Raw genomic sequence first — 21,543 nt, 5'->3', positions numbered from 1 at the left:
GATGTATATTGGTCAGGATAACAGGGGTAACTCTACCTGGAATCATTTCTTCCGTTCAGTATTGTTGATTATTTAACAACCTTCAAGAGCAGAAGGGGGTGGGAGATTAGGGAGTGTTGTAGAACAGAAGGACCTTGGAGATCAGGAACAAACATCCCTGACAATGAAGACAAGGCAGATAGAGTGGTGAAGAAGTTTTTAAGCTTGCTGGTACTGAGTAGAGATGTTGGAATGTTATGCTGCTGTTGTACAAGGTGCTGCTGAGACCACACTGGGAATATTGTACTAGGGTTTGGTCACCCTGCTACAGGAAAGATGTTCAAAGTAATGTCATTATTAAAGTACATACATGTCATCATATAGAAGCTGGAGATTGTTTATCTTGCAGGCATTCACAGTAAATCCATGATAGAGTTAATGAAAGACTGCACCAACTTGGGCGGTCAACCATTGTGCATAAGACAACAAACTGTGCAAATAGAAAAAAAAAGAAATAACAAAAATAAACAAATAATATCGAGAACAAGTGCCCAAGAAAATGAGTCCATGCAACATGGGGCAAATGAAGTTAAGTGAAGTTATCGCCTTTGGTTGAAGGTTGAGGGGTAATAACTGTTCCTGAACCCGGTGGTGTGAGTCCTGAGGCTCCTGTACCTTTTTTCTGATGGCAACAGCGAGAAGAGAGCATGACCTGTGTGTGTGTATATGTGTTTTGCGGGGGGGGGGGTCACTGATGATGGATGTTGCAACAATGCTTCCTGTAGATCTGTTCAATGGTAGGGAGGGCTTTATTGTAACCAACACACATCAAAGGTCAGGCAGCATCTCTAGGAAGAGGTACAGTCGACGTTTCGGGCCGAGACCCTTCGTCAGGGCCCTTCTTCTTGGCCCAAAACGTCGACTGTACCTCTTCCTATAGATGCTGCCTGACCTGCTGCGTTCACCAGCAACTTTGATGTGTGTTGCTTGAAATTCCAGCATCTGCAGAATTCCTCATGTTAGGGCTTTATTGTGATGGGCTGGGCTGCATCCACTACTTTTTGTTGGATTTTCCATTCAAGGGCATTGGCGTTTCTGTACTAGGCTGTGATGTAGCCAGTCACTATAATATAAATTAGAAAGAGCGCAGAAAAGATTCACAAGAATGTCACCAAGTCTCAAGGGCTAGAGTTACTGGCACAGGTTGGCCAAATTAGGACCTTTTTCCCTTGATGCAAAGGATACTGGCAGATATAAAATCATGAGAGGCTTGGATCAAGGGAATGCACTGTCTTCTTCCTCAACGTTGGGGAATCAACTGGAGAACAGAGGCTTAAAATGAGGAGGAAGTTTTCATATAAACTTGAGTGGCAACTTTTTTTTAAAAGCAGAGTTCAGTAAGCTTATGGAAGGAGCTGCCACAGTAAGTGGTTGAGGCTTCAGTTATTACATTATTTTATTAGCGTTGGAAGCGTGGTGACGCTTGCGGGCGGCCCCCAGCCCACCCTCCGACTGTGCTGGTCGTCGACGCAAACGACGCATTTCACTGTATGTTGCGATGTACATGTGACAAACAAAGCGAATCCTAATTTTTAAAAGTCATTTGGGTAGGTACACGGATAGGAAAGGTTTATATGCGCCAAACGTGGGAATACAGTACTAGCTTGAATGGTCGGCATGGACGAGTAGGGCCGAAGGGCCGGTTTTGTCTTGCATGGGTCGCCGGACTCAGTCGTACAAGCGGCAATGCAGCACTGCACTGCATGCTCTACCTAGGTGTTGCTTTAGGTCAAACGCGACCACGGCCTGGAGCCTGGAGACTGGGCATGGTTTCCCACAAAAACACAGCAGAAAGATGAGAGGAGAAAAAAAAACTGTCACCTGCTTGTGTCACGTCAAGAATCTAATCTCCTCAGATCTTCCACCTTTATCGCCACCATCCCCGGAGTCCGGCGCCTTTCGGTCTAAAAGCTGTCGGGTCACAGCTCCAGAACTCATTGACCACTGGGAGCGCACGCCCACCCTGATTGGTCCCCCCGGCGTACCTGCGCCTGGCCTAGCGAGCTCCTGGTTACCTGTCTGCGCTGCCCATCAAAGGCTATCCTATGAGGTGCGAGGGCTGGGAGGGGAGGCGGGGCCACAGCGGATGGCACACCTGCCGATGGAAATGATTGCTCAAACAAGGGAAAATCTGCAGATGCTGGAAATCCGAGCAACACACACAAAATGCTGGAGGAACTCTGCGGGTCAGGCAGCATCTGCGGAAAAGAGTACAGTTGACGTTTCGGGCCGAAACCCTTCGGCAGGACCACCCTGTTGACTGAGAGGGGTGGGACTCGGAGGTCCCGAGTCAGCCTATGATTGAGCCCCCAATGTTTGACGGACAAGGACTGTCTGGATTTCACATGGCGGGATATTTCGTGGATAAATTGGAGCCTTAAGGATAACAAATACTGCTGTAAAGACCGAGCGCTAAACAGCATCCAAAAACATTCCAGCTTCTTGTCAGGACAGGGGAATATCAATAAAATCATATTATCCAAAATAATACTTTATACTTTATTGTCGCCAAACAATTGATACTAGAGCGTACAATCATCACAGCGATAGTTGATTCTGCTCTTCGTGCTCCCTGGAGTACAAATCGATAGTAAATATTAAAAATTTAAATTATAAATCATAAGTAGAAAATAGAAAAGGGAAAGTAAGGTAGTGCAAAAAAACCGAGAGGCAGGTCCAGATATTTGGAGGGTATGGCCCAGATCCGGGTCAGGATCCTCTTCTCTAACCAACAATAATTTCAAACTCCCCTTATTTTATTTATAATCAACATGAATCAGCTTGAAGAGTTTACTGTCATGTGCATAAATCCAGAGAGATACATGTAAAATGAAAAAAAAAATAAACACGAGAGATTCTGCAGATGCTGGAATTCTCAAGCAACACACACAATGCTAAGAGGAACTCAGCAAGTCAAGGGTCTCGGCCCAAAAAGTCGACTGTTTATTCAACACACATCAAAGTTGCTGGTGAACGCAGCAGGCCAGGCAGCATCTCTAGGAAGAGGTACAGTCGACGTTTCAGGCCGAGACCCTTCGTCAGGACTAACTGAAGGAAGAGCTAGTAAGAGGTTTGAAAGTGGGAGGGGGAGGGGGAGATCCAAAATGATAGGAGAAGACGGGAGGGGGAGGGATGGAGCCAAGAGCTGGACAGGTGATTGGCAAAGGGGATATGAGAGGATCATGGGACAGGAGGCACAGGGAGAAAGAAAGGGGGGAGGGGGGAAACCCCAGAGGATGGACAAGGGGTATATTCAGAGGGAGAAAAAGGAGAGAGAGAGAGAAAGAATGTGTGTATATAAATAAATAACGGATAGGGTACGAGGGGGAGGTGGGGCATTAGCGGAAGTTTGAGAAGTCAATGTTCATGTCAATATTCAGACAGGTGTTTATTCTGCTCGATAGGTGCTGTCTGGCTTGCTGAGTTCCTCCAGCATTGTGTGTGTGCTGCACAATGAAAATACGCGGCATGATAGGTCCGTAGGCTCAGAGAAAACATAAAACATAAATTATATATAAATTATACAAGAGAACAAAAGACTGCGTAAAAAGCAGACATAATGCAAAATACAACGCTCACTAACGGGGACTAAACTTGAATGGGCATCCTTGGGCGTTTTATTCTTTGCTATAATGTTAGAAATGTAAAGTGTAATCTACAGGCGAATTGAGAGCAGGGGACCCCGAGGCTGTCGGAGGCTCCCGACTTACTGACGGCTGCTTAGAGTATTGGTATAGCAAATGCAAATCCAATTATATGTTCTTCCTACCTATCGCAAGTCTTTCAATAGGTACATTTAACGTCAGAGAAATGTATACAATATACATTCTGAAATTCTTTCACATGGATTGTTGAAACACTAGTGTTGAATTTATCGATTTCATTAGACAGGTGTTGCTAACCTGATAAATGTGAACCCAGTCTTCCTCTATTACTCCAGTGAAATGTCTCGGCCAGACAGACAAATTAAACTTTGGAAATAAAATTGTTTAGAGTTCCCAGTGATTGAGAGGAGGACTTCAGATTCGGAATCCGTAGAACACCCTGGTTATTGTGGCGGGTGTGACCCTGTTTAAATACCTCAGACTATTTAAACTTCGAAAATATAATTGCCTAAGACGTGAGATTCGTTCGCACACATTTACTCTTTTCCGGGACTCCGTAAAATGCTCCTGTAATTGGGAGAGGGAATTTTGGAAATACACTTACGACAGGTCTCGGTCACTGAGTTCCCCCTTTTCCTTTTACAGAGTTGGCGAGGCTCCCGTTCGCAACAACTCACTTTAATGTCACTCTCGTATAGTAAGCTTTCTTTTCCTATTTAGTTATCGAAATAAATTCAGGTAACAACCGTTTGATGGTCTGTTTCCTCGCAGTCTCTCGTTGCCTATCTTCACTCTTTAATCGTGTATTCTCCACTATTTACTTATTTTGTAATTTATACTAATTCCATGTTTTTGCACTGCTGCCGCAAAGCAAAACGCATTTCACGTCATCGAAGACGGCGATGGTCAGCCTTGTTCTGATTCCAATTCTTTCTACGTCAAATAAGTGACAACAATAATTACCCATCGAGCGTTCGGCTGCTCCCGTTAAAGCCGCTGGTGTCTGCGCCCTGCGGGCTCTGAGCGGGGCAGCCCGAGCGAGGACAGGCGGCGAGACAGCGAGAGGCGGCGGCGGCTCGCCCTTGAGCTATTCCCGTGCTACCAGGTGAACCTCGATTCAATAAGACTCTTTAATACAACCGTTTTGGCCTCAGTTTTCCTTCAGCCAAGGAGTGGACAGGAGAACGGAGGTTGTCCTGTCCATCTCTGAACAGAAATAGAAACCGATTTCTGGGGGCTCATCCTTGTGTGATTATTAGACCACTCATGAAGACCATTAAATGAAAAAAAAACACGTTAAAACCCATATTTTTCATCCATACAGTGGCCTGAATGTCTACGATGAAAGAACGGGGTGTTAACATTTTCCACCCGATTAAGTGACGTGGTGTACGGCGGGTCGGGTCAATTTAACACTGTTAAATTACGGCACACCCGCCGTATTCGTCAGAAGTTAATTGTTACAGGACTATACCGTAACTGGACTTCGGATATTACTTCGCAGACTTAGGAGACAGCAGGTGCTGGAATCTGGTTCACCAACCCTTTGGAGGTACTCAGCGGGTCGAGCAGCGTCTGTAGGGCAGAAAGGAAATGTGGACGTTTCGGGTCGAAACCCCGTCCCGAGACGACGGTAATTCCTTTCCTCCCACAGCTGTTTCTCGACCCAGCCAGTTCCCGGAGATTGCCGCTTAAGTTATTGGTTCTGGTGTTGCTGTTCAAGCTCGATTTAAACCGGACTCTGAACGGGGTCGATGATATGACGAGTTGGTGGGGAATTCATTGTGGAATGGATACATAGAACTTTAATAGCTCTTCTATGCCCATTGAGTTATACAGTTAAAGCTAAGATTAATTCTATTTTTCAGAAACACGTGCCCTCAGTTTAAAATAACATCTTAAGTGATGAATCTTACACTCAGGAGATTCTGCAGACGCTGGAATTCCAGGACACCCACACAATGCTGGAGGACCAGAATTGTGCTGTAGGTTTTCTATGTTTCCATGTAACTCAGCAGGTCAGGCAGCATCAATGAAGAGGAATAAACAGTCGGGCCGAGACCCTTTTCTTCAGTCTTCTGAATTCAGGCCGTTTGGTGTGGGTTAACTTGTTTTTCTACACACCATTAGAACTTACCGAGCTGTAATTCATGACGAGTCTTCCGCTCCTCGGAAAATCCCCTTTAGTCATTTCAGTAAACGAAATCATTAACAACAGGAATTCTGCAGATGCTGGAAATTCAAGCAACACACTTCAAAGTTGCTGGTGAACACAGCAGGCCAGGCAGCATCTCTAGGAAGAGGTACAGTCGACGTTTCAGGCCGAGAACCTTCGTCAGGACAGTTCTGACGAAGGGTCTCGGCCTGAAACGTCGACTGTACCTCTTCCTAGAGATGCTGCCTGGCCTGCTGCGTTCACCAGCAACTTTGAAAGGAAATCATTGTAGGTTTTAAAGCCTGTAGTTAGTGGTTGAGAACGGAACATTCTAACTAATACATGTATTGAATGATTCCAGTTTTAATATTAGGAATATGTTGATTGCAAGTGTCACTGCATATGCGTGAGTACAGGAAATTTTAAACACGAGAGATTCTGCAGATGCTGAAAATCCAGAGTAACGCTGTTCCTGGAAAGGAAGGGAAATCTCCCCCTTGCTTTCCAATCCTGAAGAAGGGTCTCGGCCCGAAACGTCGACTGTTTACTCTTCTCCTTCGAAGCTGCCTGGCCTGCTGAGTTTCTCTCGCTTTTTGCGTGTGTTCCTTTGAATTTCCAGCATCTGCAGATCTCCTCGTGTTTGTAACACACAAAAAGCCGGGGGAACTCAACGGGTCAAAGCAGCATCTAAGGAGCGCAATAAAGAGCCGATATTTCCTGCCGAGACTGTCCCTTCATCGGGACTGGCTATTCCTCTCCAAAGATCAGGAGTTCTCAACCTGGGATCCGATCCCTCGGTTAACATCGAAGTTTACAGCACATTACAATGTTGTGCCGACCATGTGACCTACTCTGGAAGCTGCCTAGAATTTCCCTACCGCACAGCCCTCTATTTTTCTAAGCCCCGTGTACCTATCTAAGAGTCTCTTAAAAGACCCTATCGTATCCGTCTTCACCACCCTTGCTGGCAGTGCATTCCACGCACCCAAACTCTCTTTTTTAACAAACGTACCTCTTAAATCCCCCTTGTAGTAGTAGGGCTCCATGGCATAAAAAAGGTTGGAAACCCCTACCGATGATGCTATCTCACCTGCTGAGTTCCTCCAGAATTTCGTATGTAATACAATAAATTGTATGTTAATACAATAAATTTGCTGATATTGTTTGCAGTAATATTTATTTGTGTTAAGGAATTTTATTTTCCAAACGGGATTATTGCAAGGTTAACATCACTTGCATCTTCTGAATTTAAAATCGCATGTTCAGTTACTTAACAAGTGAGGGATTTCAGATTTAGTTTATTTAAAAGTGAGGCGCAATAGAGTCACACAAGACTGCGGCGAAAGTGAGCTAGGTCTTCGAATAATCGTTTGTTATTGATTGCTTCGATAGGGCCATTTCTCCGTTACGTCTGTGGGTTGGACCCCGTCTCCATGGCGAGCTGGTGTGTAACTGAGAGATTTCTATAAATTACTGGCTTCAGACAGGGTCAGAAGCAGAAAGACATTTGAATATCCAGGTGCCTTTGAATGGTCTGATTCTGTCTAGTCCTCGCCATCTCCATCGCGATATTCCTCCTTTTTTATTGTTTTTTTTTCCCATTCCTTTCTGCTCAGCTCTTCAATTCAAGGCGATGGACTACGTTTATGATGAAGATCTTGACGAACTGTGTCCAGTGTGTGGGGACAAAGTATCCGGTTATCATTATGGACTATTGACCTGCGAAAGTTGCAAGGTGAGTGTAGAGACGGTCCGTTCCGGTTTATTAGAAACGATAACTAAGTTGGCCAAATTCAGGCTGAATTCCTATTCAAAATCGACCCCAGTGTAATAAATAAATTGCACAGTTAAAATCATATTTACAGTCTCTACAAAATGTCTAGAGTTTTGTTTTGGGGACCAGATGTAGAGGAAGCTACTTGGTCGGATTGTTTTCCGTCATGATGGGGCAGGGTTCTTTTTTTTTCTGAGCTTTTCAATAACTTCGCCCCTTCTCTCCCCCCCCCCCCATAGGGATTTTTCAAGAGGACTGTGCAGAACAGTAAGCGCTACACTTGTACGGAGAATCAAAACTGCAAAATCGACAAAACCCAGAGGAAGCGATGCCCGTACTGCAGATTTCAGAAGTGCCTGACCGTGGGCATGAGATTAGAAGGTAAGAGTTCAGGAAGCAATGAAAACTCCGAAATTTGTCTTCACCAGTGGTCGGGGCACCTTGGTACCTTGGAAATGGTTACCACGCAAGTGTTGCACATTGAAGGATACGTGGCGAGAAATAGTATTTTTACCTTCAAAATATTAAAATATTATCATACACGTATGAACCAAAGTGCTACGGGCCATGGTTATAAACAAACATTTTAAAGCTACCCTATTGCTCAATATTGCCCCTTCTAGACTGTCACAATTATTTCTAATTCGTTGAGCCTTAATGCGGCTTTATTTTCGTGCTCAAACCACTGAATATTCCTCTGGCAAACCCGTGTGCCAATAGACGGCCTTTCACACGATGACCGTTATTGGTTCTCATTTAATTCATTTGGTAACAAAACCAGAGTGAGTTCAATGTATGAAACAGCAAATACACTCCGGGTGTTAATATAACATGATGGAAGGTTCGTGTGATTCAGACATACTCATTGACTTGAAATTAGATTAATGTTTGATTCATTTGTTCGAGATTCAAGATTGTTTAATGTCATTTCCAGTGCACAAGTGTAACGGAGAACAAAATAATTCTTACTCTAGATCTGATGCAGCACAGAAAAACACAGTAAGATAAAGAACACAATAAAAAGGCAATAAATATGAATACGTAGGATAACTTGTATACATAGATTGATTGTATGTCCATAAAGTAACACACGGCACAGGAGTGTCTGTACATATGGTGACTCTGACAGGAAATGATGAAGCAGTGGTGAGTGTGTTCACGGTTGGAGGTGTTGATCAGCCTTACTGCTTGGGGAAAGTAACTCTTTTTGAGTCCGGTGGTCCTGGCATGGATACTGAGGTACGTAGCCTCATCCCTGCTGGGAGTGGGACAAACAGTCCAGGAGCAGTTAGTTATACATTACAGCATTTGAGAACAATCAACATCTTCAATGCTTTACCTGAAATCCACAGATAATTGTACTTAATCTATGAGTGGAAATAATAACTCTTCATGTGGGTGCTCAGTGAAAAATAAAAGCTGCAGAAATAGCTAAAAAAATACACAAAATGTTGGAGGAACTCAGCAGCTCTCTATATGGAAAGTTACATCAAACTGCACATCGAAAAAACACTTCAACTTTCCTGATATTCGAGTACTCAGAGAAATAACAACACAAAGGCTTCTCATCCTTAAAGTTGGGATGTATTTTGTCTTAAATTTAACCATAAACTGTAATAATATAACAACTAAAACAGAAACTCGAGTTTTGCTTATAGAGCCGTTATATTATTACTTTTTACAGGAATTGTTCTACATCAGAATTTTGAATTTGTTATACACCTTACCTTTGAAATAATCAACTTTTTAATAAAATTATGAAATTATATACCAAAAAACTCCTATAATGAATGCAAACTAAACAAACCATATAAATGCACGTCATATGAGGTGAGATATCCATCCCTGCTTGCTTTAAAATGAGATAAGATTTGACTAGTTTTGGAGAATTAGGAGAAGTGTTGTTGTAGTGTTAATACAATAAATCAAAATGCAATGTTATTGGCAAGTGAGAAACATACTGGCACCACATAGTATTTATTATTGACAAAGTCTTTCCAGAGTATTCCTTTTCTTTTTTTAATTATGGCCTGGTGTGTTCTTTTTGTAGCTGTTGATCTTAATCTATTGATGTTTGATGATTACAGTACATTGTAGATTGTATACAGAGATAAATTAAAAACACACACACACACACACACACACACACAAACCACAAACACACACACACACACACACACACACACACACACACACACACACAACCACAAACACACACACAAATTCAATTCCTGTGCAAAGGAAACCAACCAATTGTAAATAATTAGCATTTGGCTTTTACTGTTTTAACTAATGAGAAAAAACCCTGAATTCTACTTTAAAAAATTGATTTACCCTGTTTCACCAATAAACTCCAAGCCAGCAATAAATGTAAATTCTCGGGGCTGACATTTTCATTCAGATTATTTTACGAAAACTACACTTGTCTCTGGAAATGAACATTTAGATTACTGGTCGAGCCAATTTGTTCATTGGATGTGCTAAGGAACAGTGCAATGGGGTGACTTGCTAACCCCGTAAATGTCAATGTTCATTTGACAGTAAGTATAACTACATTGATATTGCGAATTATGACAATGTATGTATTATCATAATTTGCAATATACATAGAAATCCTACTCCAATTTGCATAGACCATTCTGTAGAAGATTACAGCATAGAGCATTATAGAACATTTAGTTACACTTTATGGAGTTGATGTGACACTTCACTGACTTTTTAATAGCCGATTTTGCTCAGTAGTAATATACAGTGAGAAAAACAAACATAACCAAAATTCAAGTGATAGAAGTATCTTGCTGAACAATTTTTTGGCTGTCTTTTTTTTAATTTAATTTTTTACTGTACTGTATATATTTCTTATTTATAGTGTTTTTATGCATTGCTGCCACAAAACAAAAAGATTCCCAACATATGCCAGTGATATTAAATGTGATTCTGATTCTAAAGTCCCTTAATCTGCTAACGAAGCCTTTACATGAATCTGACGCCCAGCAGGACTAAACCATTCGAGACATTACTGCTCATTACAGGATTGCTTGGTCTAACCGGATTGTTTCAGATGAAATCTTGAAGGGGCAACTAGATCTAATAATGGGAGGGTAGTGAGGCTTGTCTTCTGAAAAGGCAAGATTAAATCAGCTGGCGATATTGCTTCACTTCAATTTACTTTATACGTCTATTATTTTCTGCCTGGTGCATCAAAAATTCTTGTGGGTGCAGAGTATTTTGGATAGTAAAATAAAACCAGCAAAAAATGATGGAGCCAGACAACATCTGTGCAGAGAGAAATGGAGTTTATCAGGTCTGTGACCCTTTAACAGTCCTGAAGAAAGGTCTTGGAACTGAAAAGTTAACCCCCTTCTCTCTCCACAGATGATATTGAGTATTTACAGCATTTCTGCAGTCTTCTAAATCTACCTTAGAATCAGTATATAATTTGATTCAAAGACAAAATAAATTTTATTATCAAAGTATATATACGTCACCATATACAACCCTGAGATTCACTTTCTTGCAGATATTACAGGAAAATAGAAATTATGAAAAAAACACTATACATAAATAAAGACTGATTAACAACCAATGTGCAAAAGAAGACAAATTGTGCAAATAAAATAAATATATTTTTGTGACCATCTACAATAATGAACTTATCTTAGATGTTTCTGTCTCAGTAAAATTTTGATGATAGTTATTAATGAATAAAATGATAAGTTTTAAAGTGGCTTTCTGGAGTTTATGTGAATATCATAGCTATGCCTTTTTAAATTATTATTTGATATAATCTTTTCCCATTTGATCTTCTTTATAAATTGCAGAACGTTTAATTTCTGAATCCCGGATTGTTTGATTTCTGGTTTGTGGAGTTCACAGTTTCCATTGTTCTGTGGTTTAGAGCCAATAAAAAACACTATGTTTATTTTGATAATTATTGGATGATGAAGTGGTTAATTTACCTAGAGGAGAGGATTTTAACATTATTGCAGTTATACAGGAGATGAGAGAGACTGTACCTGAACTATTGTATAGTTTTGGTCTTCTTATCTAAGAAAGATTGTACCAGTCTGAAACAGGCAGCATCCGTCATTAAGGATCATTGCATTCAGGACACACCATCTCCCCACAACTACCAGCAGAGAGGAGATACAGGAGCCAGAAGACACATGCACACCATTTCAGGCAGAGCTTCCTCCCCTCCAGCACCAGGTCATTAACCATTAACCATCACTATTCCTCTTTGGCACTATTTATTTATTTTTGTTAACATATCGTAATGATTTTATGTTCTGCACTGTGCTGTAGCCACGAACAACAGATTTCAGATCATGTGTCAGTGGTAATAAACATGATTCGGAAGAAGGAGAGGAGAGCTTATTGAAACTTACAAGATTTGTTTGGAGTTCAGCTGACTTGACATAGAGATGACGTTTCTCTGGGTTAAAGAGTTTATAACATCATATTTAAGGTCAATCTCAAGATTATAAGTTAACTCAAAGTCAAGTTCGTTGTCAAATGTGCACGTGCATGTATGCACAGGTGCAATGAAGATTTTAATTTAGATTAGAGATCTACAGATTTTTGGATGATAAAGAAATTAAAGTCGATGAGTGGGTACTGTGGTCAGAATGGACTCATTGGGCAGAATGGCCTGTATCCATGCTGTATTGGTCTATGACTTCATGCATGGCAATGGAGCTAATCTTGCAGAATGATAGAGTCATACAGTGTGCATGGGTTACTGGGTCAGTATGAAGGATTAATAAGTAACTCCTGTTTCTAATTCCCCTGTTCTTATGTTCAAGCAATTACAACTAGACAAATCAGTTAGCCACAGTAATAACTCCACAAATTGACCTCATGGGGTTATTACCAATACTAAGCAGGAGGAGAGGTTTTACTTATTAGAACTATTTCTTAAAATCATATGAAGGGGATTTTCTCTTTGGAATGAAGGAGGATGAGAGATGACTTGACAGAGACACACAAGATGATAAGAGGCATAGATCGAGTGGACAGTCAGAGACTTTTGCCCAGGGAGGAAATGACTAATTTTAAGGGGTATAGGGGAGATGTCAGAGGTAGGCGTTTTTACACAGTGAGTAGTGTAAATGCGGTGTCTGGAGTGACGGCAAAGGCTGATACATTGGGGACATTTAAGAGACTCTTAGATAGGATCCAGGGTGAAGGAAAAACAGAGGGCTATGTGGGAGAGAAGAGTTAGAATAATTTTAGGGTAAGTTAAAAGATAGGCACAACATTGTACTGTGCTGTGTAGTTCCATGTTCTAAAGTAATTAATAATCTAATAACAGAAAATGTAAATCTCATGTTTGTTCATTCATTATGTGCCATGTTGTATGATGTAGGTAATCGTGGTCTTGCCAAATTTTTCTACAGAAGTGGTTTGCCATTGCCTTCACCTGGGCAGTGTCTTTACATCACAGGTGACCCCAGCCATGATCAATACTCCTCAGAGACGTCAGTGGTCACATAACCAGGGCTTGTGATGTGCACCAGCTGCTCATACGACCACCCACCGCCTGCTCCATGGCTTCACGTGACCCTGATCAGGGAGAGGTGGTGGGGACAGTGCTAAGCAGATCCTACACCTTGCCCAAGGGTGTCCTACAGGTTAGTGGAGGGAAGGAACACCTCATATCTCCTTTGGTAGAGACGTGCATCCACCCCGCTACTCTAAATCCAGTGTATAATTTAGATGAGATTAGATTAGATTATGAGGACATGCAGTCCTCTTTTATTGTCATTTAGTAATGCATGCATTAAGAAATGATACAATGTTCCTCCAGAATGATATCACAGAAACACAAGACAAACCAAGACTGAAAAAGCTGACAAAAACTACATAATTATAACATATCGTTACAACGGTGCAAAGCGATACCGTAATTTGATGAAGAACAGACCATGGGCACGGTAAAAAAAGTCTCAAAGTCTCTCGAAAGTCCCATCATCTCACGCAGACGGTAGAAGGAAGAAAAACTCTCCCTGCCATGAGCTTCCAGCGCCGCAAACTTGCCGATGCAGCATCCTGGAAGCACCCGACCACATGCCAACTCTTGAGTCCGTCCGAAAACTTTGAGCCTCCGACCAGCCCTCCGACACCGAGCACCGAGCACCATCTCTGCCGAACGCTTCTGAATATATTATGAAAATGCAGCCTTGGTCACAAGAAACACCGGGAAAGAATGGGCCTGGTTTTGGAGACAGTGGATAATTTTATGATCAAACCCCTAATCATGCAACTGATACAATGCCAGGTGTTAAGGAAATAGATTACTTGGAGAATATGATTCACTTTGCCCATTGACTAGACTCCATGGATGACCCATGTTGAATCAATGCTGGCATTGAATTGTCTGGACCTTCACTTATCATTGATGAAATAAAGAGGAAGAGTTGATGAGTTTTCTTTGAGCCAGGATACATTCAAGAGGAGGGACTTACAAAGAATAATTGTGAGATGCTTCTTAGAGTTAAACAATCTATAAGTCTGTGTGGTTTTATTTCCCTCTTTTATAAACACGTTATTTAAAGTCAGAAAGCAAAGTACTAAATTTGGTTTGATTTCCATAAAGAAACATCCAATATGTGTTTGACATGAAACAGGGAGATTTCAATCATTTCTGATTCTAAGTAATTTGGCACTGTGCTTTTGGGTTTAGTAAAAGGAAAACATTCTCCAATTTCAGTTTGTTTACGCGGAGGCACCTGTCGCCCAATCGGACTGATCTACTGTGCAAATCAGAGGGAGCAGATTTCTCTGAGCAAGTGTAAGTTATTCAAAAAAGGAAGATGGGACACGTTGGAAATCTGAAAAAAAAATCAGAAAAATCAGGCCAAGCAGCATCTATGGAGAGAAATATAAATAGCAATTGATAGTCGGGTGATCCTTCATTAGAACAGTGAATACAATGACCAACTTAGATTTTTTTCCGGTTCCATATATTCACTGCTTTTAACCTGGTCTTCTGTTCAAAGTCAAAACAACTTTATTAGCAAAGTATGTATACGTCACCATATACTAACTCGGGATTCATTTTCTTGCAGACGTTTACAGGAAAATAAAGAAATGTGATAAAATTTATGAAAAAACTATATGTAGACAATGACAGACAAACAGCCAATGTACAAAATACTGAGAACACGAGTTGTGGCCTTTGAAAATGAGCCCAAAGGTTGAGAAATCATTTCAGTGAAGTTTTCCACACTGGATCAGGAACCTGGTGGTTGAAGGCAATAATTGTTTCTCAACCTGGTGGTGTGGGACCTAAGGCTCCTGTACCTCCTGCCGAATGGCAGTAGTGAGGAGAGAGCATGACACCGGTGGCTGGGTTCCTCAATGATGGATGTTGCTTTCTCGTGGCAGTGCTCCATTTAAATGTGCTCAGTGGTGGCGAGGGCCGTATCCACCGCTTTTCTGTTCCTGGGCGTTGGTGTTTCCGTACCAGGTGGTGATGCACTCAGTCAGCATACTCTCCACTGTACATCTGTAGAAGTTTTGTCAATGTTTGAGGTGACGTGACAAATCTACCCAAACTTCTCAGAAAGTGAAGGCACCATTGTGCCTTCTTTGTGATGCCACTTGGAGACTTCACAAAGAAGAGATCCTCGCCACTTCAGGAGCCTGATGGTTGAGGGGTAATAACTATTCCTGAACCTGGTGGTGTGGGACCTAAGGCTCCTTTACCTCCTGTCCAATGACAGTAGCGAGAAGAAAGCATAGCCTGGATGGTGGGGCTTTTTGATGATGAATATTCATCCATATTAAGCATCTTGCTTTGTATCTTGCTGAATATTCATTGGAGAAGACAACCACAGGTTGTGCGATTGCTTTGCAGATCATCTCAGTTCTGGCTACAAGGTGACCCTGAGCTTCCACTCACTTCAATTCTCATCCACTCCTCCTCTGAATTCGGTCTCTGGTACACTTTGAAAATAGTTGGCTGATGGAACAGCATCCCCTCCTTTGATTATGAGCCGGGTCACACTCGGCCCTCAAAAATGACCTCAATAAACCAGGCTGCTCTGATACAAGATAATCAGTCTGTAACATTACTCAGTTTTCTTTCTCCTCATCTGCTGCCCGACCTGCAGAATTCATTAAATCAACCTATCCTTTCTTCGAGCTCTCTTAGCACCGGACTGCATGTTAACGAGCAGAATGGGAATCAGATTGACTATCACTGACTTATATAACGTAAAATTACTATAAATTAAACAATAGATATTGGCACCGGAAAGTGTGAAGACACTTGCGGATTGCTCCCAGCCCATTGTTTGGCTGCGTAGCTGTTGACCCAAATGATGTATTTCACTGACACAAGAGATTCGGCAGATGCTGGAAATCCAAAGCAACACACACAACATGCTGGAGGACCTCAGCAGATCAGGCAGCATCGATGGAGAGGAATAAACAGTCAGCATTTCAAGCCAAGACCCTTCATAGGGACGTATTTTGATGCACATGTGACAAATAAATGAACTTGAATCTGAATCTAATAAGAACAATGTTCCCCAAGGATGGTGGGAGGAATTGGTATTGGAATTGGTTTATTATTGTCACATGTACTGATGTACAGTGAAAAGCTTGTCTTGCATTCTGTTCACACGGAGCTAGAATGAGGTAAAATAATAGCAAAGCAGGGTCAAGTGTCAAAGCTACTGAGAAGGTGCAGTGCAGGTAAACGATAAACGACAAGGTCATAACGACGTAGATTGTGAGGCCAAGAGTCCATCTCACCGCACAAGAGGTCTGTTCAATAGTCTGATAACAGTGGGATAGAAGCTGTCCTTGATCCTGGTGGTACCTGCTTTCAGGCTTTTGTGTCTTCTGCCCAACAGAAGTGGACAGAAGAGACAATGTCCATGATGGGAGAGACTGTTGTCTGTTGTGATTAAACTGGCTGCATTCCCAAGGCAACAAATATGTATTACGTGAATGGTCCTTTCACTTTCTGAGAGGAATACAGGATTGGTGGATCTGAGAGAGTGGGATTAAATCTCTCCATTCCTTGGGCAACAATCAACACAATTCTTTCCCTGTTTAGGAAAACCTAATCTGAAGTGTTTCCCACCTTTCTCTCAGAACAGAGAACAATACAGCACACTACAGGCCTTTTAACCGACTCCAAGATCAATCTAGCCCTCTCTCCCACATAAACCTTTTTTCTATCACCTATGTGCGTAACTAAGAGTTTCTTAAATGCTCCAAATGTATTATCTCCCTCTACCATCACCTCTGGCAGGGATTTCACACATCAGCTACTCTCTGCATGAAAAATAACTACCTGCAGCACCCATCTCCCATACTTTTCTCCAATCTACTTATAATTAGCCATTACCACCCTGGGGAAAAGCCTCTATCTGTCCACTCAATCTATGCCTCTCATCACCTTGTATACCTCTATCAAATCATCTCTCATCCTCCTTCGCTCCAAAGAAAAAAGCCCCAGCTTGCTCAATCTGTAAGATTTGATCTCTAATCAAGGCAGTGTTGTCTGCATACTCTGTAAAGCTTCCACATACTTCCTCAATGAGGCGACCAGAAGTGAACAGAATACTCGAAGTGAGGCCTAACCAGGGTAATGTCGAGCTGCACCAGCCTCCTGCACATCCCTACATCCTACACTGTCGCAAGTGCGGAGCAAGGGTGGACCCAAAGCAGGACACAAACACGTTTTGTAGGGTTAACTTAATTGAGTTTATTACTCGTTACAAGGAGAGCAAAGCGGAAGCAGGAATAAGAGTAATGGACAAGGACCCAGGCCCTGGACTAGGCTGGGACTCAGGCCCTGGACTAGGCTGGGACTCAGGGTCTGGGCTAGGACTCGGAGTACTGAACTCAGAGCCAGGACTCGGAGCACGGACCTCGGAGCCAGGACTCGGAGCATGGATCTCAGAGCCAGGACTCGGAACACGGAACTCGGAGCCAGGACTCGATACTTGAACCTCGGAGCCAGGACTTGATACTTGGAACCCTGGAGTCGGGACTTGATACTTGAACCTTGGAGCCAGGACTTGGAACTCAAACACAGGACATAGAACACTGAGCTGGGAATCCTCCTTAGACACAGGATGGAGTCAGGACCCTTCTTTTTCATTGGACAGACTCAAACACAGGACAAAAAACACTGAGCCGGGAATCCTCCTTATATACAGGATGGAATCGGGACTCTTTTTGACACAGGGTCAGGACCCTTCCAGGGTACAGGGTCGGGACCCCTTTTAGACACAGGACATGGATACGGAGACCACACAATGATGGACAGAACTATAACGGGGCACCAGTACGCTCCAAGCAGCGGTGAGCTCTTGACTCACTCCGGCAGGTTAACTTTGACTGACCCGCTCTGGCAAGGGAAGGTGGCTTGCTGGCACTTGCTTCGGGAGGAGACTAGGCTTGCTCTGGCAAGAAACTTAGTTGGCTCGCAGTACCTTCGGTGACTTCGATAACGCTCCATAACGCTCTCGCCCGAACAACTGAAGCCGAAGACTTATAAACTGCCGGTTCAGTCGAGAGTAAATTGCCTTTAATCACCAAGCCTGAGGGGCACAGGAAAACAGGGAATTAAAGGGAAACAGGGAGTCAACGGTCCGAATCATAACACAAACAAAGTAAATTTAAAGGGAACCTGATCCGGACCATGACATACACAATGTTTGTCCTGCAGAATGATTACCCTTTTCCACAGTCAGACATAGACAACCTGAGCAGATAAATTCCAGTCAGAATCGGAATCTGGTTTATTATCACAGCATACGTCTGCGACCACTTTATCATGTAGACCTGCACACCCGCTTGTCAAAGCGAATATCTGATCAGCCAATCATGTGGCAGCAACTCGATGCACAAAAGCATGCAGACATGGTCAAGAGGTTCAGATGTTGTTCACACCAAACAATCATAATGGGGAAGAAATGTGATCTTAAGTGAGCTTGATTGTCGGTGCCAGACGGGGTGGTTTGAGTATCTCAGAAACTGCTGATCTCCTGGGATTTTCACGCACAACTGTCTCTAGAGTTTACAGAGAGTGGTGCAAAAAAACAAAACACATCCAGTGAGCGGCAGTTCTGTGGGTAAACTGTGGATTAGCACCTTGTTAATGAGAGAGGTCAGAGGAGAATGGCCAGATGGGTTCAGGCTGATGGGAAGGTGACAGTAACTCAAATAACCACACGTTACAACAGTGGTGTGTAGAAGAGCATCTCTGAATGCACAACATGTGGAACCTTGTGAATGGGCAATAGTAGAAGGCCATGAACATACACCCAGTGGCTACTTTATTAGGCACTGTGGCTACTGGGTGTGTGTTATGAAACGTGTTGTTTTGGAGCAGCAAAACAGTGCAATACATAAAATATGCTATTAATTACAATAAGAAATATATATAAAATTACATAAGTAGCACAAAAAGGGGGAAAAGGTAGTGAGGTACTGTTCATTGACTGTTCAGAAACCTGATGGTGATGATAAGAGCAACATACATCAAAGTTGCTGGTGAACGCAGCAGGCCAAGCAGCATCTATAGGAAGAGGCGCAGTCGACGTTTCAGGCCGAGACCCTTCATCAGGACTACACTCCTGACGAAGGGTCTCGGCCTGAAACGTCGACTGCGCCTCTTCCTATAGATGCTGCTTGGCCTGCTGCGTTCACCAGCAACTTTGATGTATGTTGCTTGAATTTCCAGCATCTGCAGAATTCCTGTTTTTTGGTGATGATAAGAAGCTGTTTGTAAAATGCTGAGTGTGAGTCTTCAAACTCCTGTACCTCCTCCTCAACGGTAGTAATGAGAAGAGGGCATGTCCTGGGTGATGGGGATCTTTCATGGTGGATGCTGCCTTCTTGGTCTGGGTGATGGTGTCCTTAATGATGAATGCCGCCTTTTTGAGGCATTGCCCTTTAAAGGTTTGCTCGATGCTGGGGCGGGTGTTTCCCATGATGGAGCTGGCTGAGTTTACAAACCTCTGCAGCTTTTGCCAATCCTGAATGGGGGGGGGCGGTCTCCTGAACCCCTTCCCAGACGGCATTGGGGATATCATTACCGAAGGTCAGGGGTGATATTCACAGTGTGTGATCAGGCTTTGTTCAGATATGAGTCGGTATGTTTCTCCTGCACCTCACCGGTGATATACACTTGGCTAGGTGACGGCGCAGATGTGCTTTGTAATCAAGCTGGTCTCAGTCTGTTTTCCAAACCAGAAGCCCTCCTCCGTGGAGCTTGGACTGCAGCCACGTCGAGCTCTGCTCAGACATTTGACTGGTCAGAAATGGCACTGTCCGCCGCCCCCCCCCCCACCGCCGTCTGAGGTGACCTCATGTTACCGCTAGGAAAATCGACCTGAAGTAGCAAACAGCAGTGTGCACAGCTCTGAAAATCACCAAGGGAAAAAACTTAGGCTAACATTCTGTTTCTGCAGAATTTAAATAATTTTGTTTATCTTTAATATTTGTGTGCAGAATATAAGAAAGAAGGCACTGTATCATTAAGTAACTGTACAATGAGAATTACTCAGGCTTCATTGTATGACCATTCATGCCTTATTTCAAAGTTCAAAGTAAATTAATTGTCAAAGTACATATATAAAACACAGAACAGGTCAGCACAGGAAAAGGCCCTTCAGCCCACAATATCGTGCCAAACCAATAAAATTAGCAGTCAAATGGCCTCTTCTGTCTACACAACGTCCATATTCTTCCATTTCCTCACATTCATGCGCCTATCTAAACGTCTCTTAAAAGTCTTTAACGTATCTGTCTCTACCCCCACCCCAGGCAGTGCATTCCAAGCACCCACCACTCTCTGTGTAAAAAACTTGCCCCTCACATCCCCTTTGAACTTACCCCCTCTCACCTTAAATGCATGCCCTCTGGTGTTAGATATTTCAACTCTGGGAGAAAGAAACTGTCTGTCCACTCTATCTATACCTCTCATAATCTTATAAACCTCTATCAGATCTCCTCTCAGCCTCCATCACTCCAGAGAAAACAACCCAGGTTTGTCCAACCTCTTGTTATAGCACAGACCCTCTAATCCAGGCAGCACCCTGATTAACCACTCTCCACAACTTCGACATCCTTCCCACAATGGGGTGACCAGAAATGTATGCAATACTCCAGATGCGATCTAACTGGAGTTTTATAAAGCTGCAACATAACTTCCTGACTATTGAAATCAATGCCTTGACTAACAAATGCAAGCAAGACATAGAAAAATGCTATCCATTACAATAAAAAATATACATTATTGAAAGTGAAAAAACACTGCAAAAGCAGAGCTAAATAGTGAGGTAGTGTCTATGGGTTCATGGACCATTCAGAAAACTGATGGTAGATGGGAAGAACATTGAGTATGCATGCTCAGGCCTCTGTACCTCTTCCCCGATGGTAGTAACAAGGAGAGCACATGTCCTGGATTCTGAAGGTCCTTCAGGATGTCCTCGATGGTGGAGAGTTATAGTAAATACATTTCCCATTGTCCCAAAAAAAGTTTCTTTCAGTTTATGATCTGGAGTTGCACTAATCCTCCCCGGCTCATGTGAATGATGCACCTTCTTGGTGTCCGCGCAGTCTGTGATAGGCATATTTCTGGAAGGCATCATCAAGTCATGACTGGCTGCATCATCATCTGGTGTGGGTGGGGAGGGGAGCTACCGCACAGGATCGAAATCAGCTACAGAGTGTTCTCAACGTAGTCATCTCCATCATGGCCACTAGCCTCCATAGTATCCAGGACATCCTCAAGGAGCGATGCCTCAAAAAGGTGGCATCCATCATTAAGGATCCTCGTCACCCAGGACACGCCCTCTTCTCATTGCTACCCTCAAGGAAGAGGTACAGGAGCCTGAAGACACACACTCAATGATTCAGGAACAGCTTCTACCCCTCTGAATGAACATTGAACCCATGAACACTACCTCACTAATTTTTTTATTTTTATTTTTGCACTA

At 42.8% G+C, this 21,543-nt stretch overlaps 1 protein-coding gene across 2 annotated transcripts in view; it reads left to right on the top strand.

Moving 5' to 3' along the window:
• Positions 1-21,543, top strand: part of LOC134359766 (nuclear receptor subfamily 5 group A member 2-like) — a 118,742-nt gene that overhangs the window by 7,746 nt on the left and 89,453 nt on the right. The window contains exons 2-4 of one of the 2 annotated variants that reach the window (XM_063073378.1): positions 7,192-7,318; positions 7,416-7,534; positions 7,813-7,954. In XM_063073378.1, the coding sequence (XP_062929448.1) occupies positions 7,433-7,534; positions 7,813-7,954 (244 nt within the window). In that variant the 5' untranslated portion in view covers positions 7,192-7,318; positions 7,416-7,432. The remainder of the gene's footprint in view (positions 1-7,191; positions 7,319-7,415; positions 7,535-7,812; positions 7,955-21,543) is intronic. The other variant, XM_063073377.1, reaches the window with a different exon arrangement.

Source organism: Mobula hypostoma, chromosome 21, assembly GCF_963921235.1.
Source record: "Mobula hypostoma chromosome 21, sMobHyp1.1, whole genome shotgun sequence".
Taxonomy (NCBI): Eukaryota; Metazoa; Chordata; class Chondrichthyes; order Myliobatiformes; family Myliobatidae; genus Mobula; species Mobula hypostoma.
The sequence above is the reverse complement of the archived record's forward strand: the minus strand, read 5'-3'. Positions and strand labels throughout refer to the sequence as shown.